Here is a 2809-nt window from a genome sequence, read left to right on the forward strand (position 1 = left end):
TGAAAATTCTTGGCAGGCACAAGGACAATTTCAAAGCCATGTACAGGGCAGGGATCGCCTTCTATCACCTGGGCGACTGTGAGAACGCGCTGCAGTACCTGAAGGAAGCCAAAGACCGAGAGCCCACAGGTGAGCTACTCCGCCTCTCCCACCTCTCACCTGGCCTCGCAGGTAGATGGGGTGCTCAAGAAGGCTTTTGACACATTGGCCTCCATCAGTCAGAATATTGAGTGTAAAATATTAGTACATAATAGTATCAGTTCAACTGATTAGTACGGGTGTCAGAGGTTATGGAGTGAATGAATGAATGAAAATAAGTTTATTGGCCAAGTATTCACATACAAGGAATTTGCCTTGGTGCTCCGCCCGCAAGTGACAACATGACAGACAGTGACAGTTGGGAATGACACATAAAACATTAAACATTAATAATAAAACATTATTGGTTAAACATGTGAATTAAATAAAATACCAGAGCTAAAGGAGGCTGTTATAAAACATCCATGTTTTATGTATTAAGGCAGAAGAATGGGGTTAGGAGGGAGAGATAGATCAGCCATGGTTGAATGGCAGAGTAGACTTGATGGGCCGAATGGCCTAATTCTGCTCCTATCTCTCACTTATGATCTTATGAACAGTTGGGAGGTCATGTTATGAGGTTGACGTTGGAGAGGCTACGTTTAGAGTATTGTGTCCAATTTTGGTCACCATTGGAAAGATGTTGTCAAGCTCAAATGGCTGCAGGGAAGATTCACCAGGAAGTTGCCAGGACTCGAGGGTCCGAGCTACAGGGAGAGGTTGAGCAGGCTGGGACGCTATTCCGTGGAGCGCAGGAGGATGAGGGATGATCTTACAGAAGTGTGTAGAATTATGGGAGCAACAGATCGGGTGGACGCACTTTTGCCCCGGGGAATTGGGAACCGGAGGGCAAAGATTTAATGGGAACCTTATCGCACAAAGGGTGTCTGGAACGAGCTGCCGGAGAAGGTAGTTGAGGCAGGTACTATAGCAACGCTTAAGAAACATTTAGACAGGAACATGGATACATGGTAACTCAAATATCACTGTACCTTAATTGGTGCATGTGGTTCGAACTTGAACTTAATAGGTTCGAACTTGAACTTGGATAGGATATGTTTAGAGGGATATGGGCCAAACGCGGGCAGGCGGGATTAGTGTAGATGGGGCATGTTGGTCGGTGTGGGCAAGTTGGACAGAGGGGCCTGTCTCCATGCTGTATCTAAGAGGTGCTGGACTCAGACTGTGAGCTTGATCTGCCAACATGCCAGAGGGTTGGGAACGTTGCCTCATGACCTGTGTTCTCTCCACAGACACAAACGTCTTCAGATATATTCAGCTAACAGAGATAAAGATGAACCGGTGCAGTCAGAGAGAGCAAGAGGGCTGCAAGGAGGTGATCGGCTGAGGAGACGCAGGGGGCAGCGCTGAACGTGACCTCCGCCGCTGCAAGAGACTAATTCGACAAAACCGTCTACTATTTGGCATTGGTTTGGGAACAAGAAATCCCACCGGCGTTTTCAGTGTGAGCTCTGGGGATGGGGAGGGTGTTATGGTGTTACGCGCACAAGGACCTTAGTGATTGGGAGTTTGGTGTGAACCTGTGGCCGGGCCTCTGACCAACAGGGTCTGAAGAAGGGTCTCGACCCGAAACATCACCCGTTCCTTCTCTCCAGAGATGCTGCCTGTCCCGCTGAGTTACTCCAGCATTTTGTGTCTATCTTCGCCTTCGGAGTAAACCGGCATCTGCAGCTCCTTCCTCCACATCTAACTACCCGCCACGTTCTCGAAGGTCCTATCATTTCTTTACCATCACATGTGCCAAGGTGCGGTTAGATACTTCTCTTCGCCTGCAGCTCAGCCGGACAGTCGCCGAAACGTTTTGAACATTTCAAAATCCAGCGCCGACCAGAAAAACGCTACGACTCTTTGGGTGACTGAGGAGACTACTCACGACTCCCCGGTGACCATGTGGCGACAGCCTAGTCGCCTGTAGTCGCCTAAAAAAAATCGCCTAAGTGGGACAGGGGCAACTCCCAAGATGACCTGCCGTCCCCATTTTTGTGTTGTCTCACTAAACCCCCACTGCCTGTATCCACCTATTACTTGCCTGGCTTTGTCCCTTCTCCAGCCCCACCCCCCCCTACTAGAGTCAACCTGAGGAAGGGTATTGACCGAAACAACGTTGCCTGTCCATTCCCTCCACAGATGCTGCCTGACCCGTTGAGTTCCTCCAGTACTTAGGGGATTTTTTCCGTAAATCAATATAGGAAAATGCAGGCACAAAAATGCTGGAGTAACTCAGCGGGACAGGCAGCAAATCTGGAGAGAAAAAATAGGGGTGACGTTTCGGGTCGAGACCCTTCTTCAGACGTCACCCATTCCTTCTCTCCAGAGATGTTTGCCCGCCCCGCTGAGTTACTCCAGCACTTTGTGTCTATCTTCGGTGTAAACCAGCATCTGTAGTTGCTTCTTACAGTGTGGGAAGGAGTCACAGATGCTGGTTCGTACCAAAGATAGACACAGAGTGCTGGAGTAACTCAGCGGGTCGGGCAGCATCTCTGGAGAAAAAGCAGGGGGTGACGTTTCGGGTCTGAAGGAGGGTCCCCAGATTATTTGGAGAATGGTGATCACCAAATCACGACGTCATGCCCTAGCTATCCAACCCGAAAAACAAGGGGAGAAATATAAATATGTCACTGGATATGTAAATGTTTATATTCACCATGTGATATCCCAGAGTGTTTACTTTTAATAAAGCATCCAAAAATGAAACGTTCAATATTTTGCG

The 2809-nt window shown here is 48.6% G+C and overlaps 1 protein-coding gene across 1 annotated transcript in view; it reads left to right on the forward strand.

Annotated features, from left to right (window-relative positions):
* The window catches only part of LOC116967749 (tetratricopeptide repeat protein 9A-like), a 7603-nt gene extending 6177 nt beyond the window's left edge, over positions 1-1426 (forward strand). The window contains exons 2-3 of the mRNA XM_033014357.1: positions 1-129; positions 1332-1426. The exon at positions 1-129 is cut by the window's left edge and continues 54 nt beyond it. Coding sequence (XP_032870248.1) covers positions 1-129; positions 1332-1426 — 224 coding nt within the window. The remainder of the gene's footprint in view (positions 130-1331) is intronic.
* The last annotated feature ends 1383 nt before the right edge of the window (positions 1427-2809 follow it).

Source organism: Amblyraja radiata, chromosome 41 (assembly GCF_010909765.2).
Source record: "Amblyraja radiata isolate CabotCenter1 chromosome 41, sAmbRad1.1.pri, whole genome shotgun sequence".
Lineage (NCBI taxonomy): Eukaryota > Metazoa > Chordata > Chondrichthyes > Rajiformes > Rajidae > Amblyraja > Amblyraja radiata.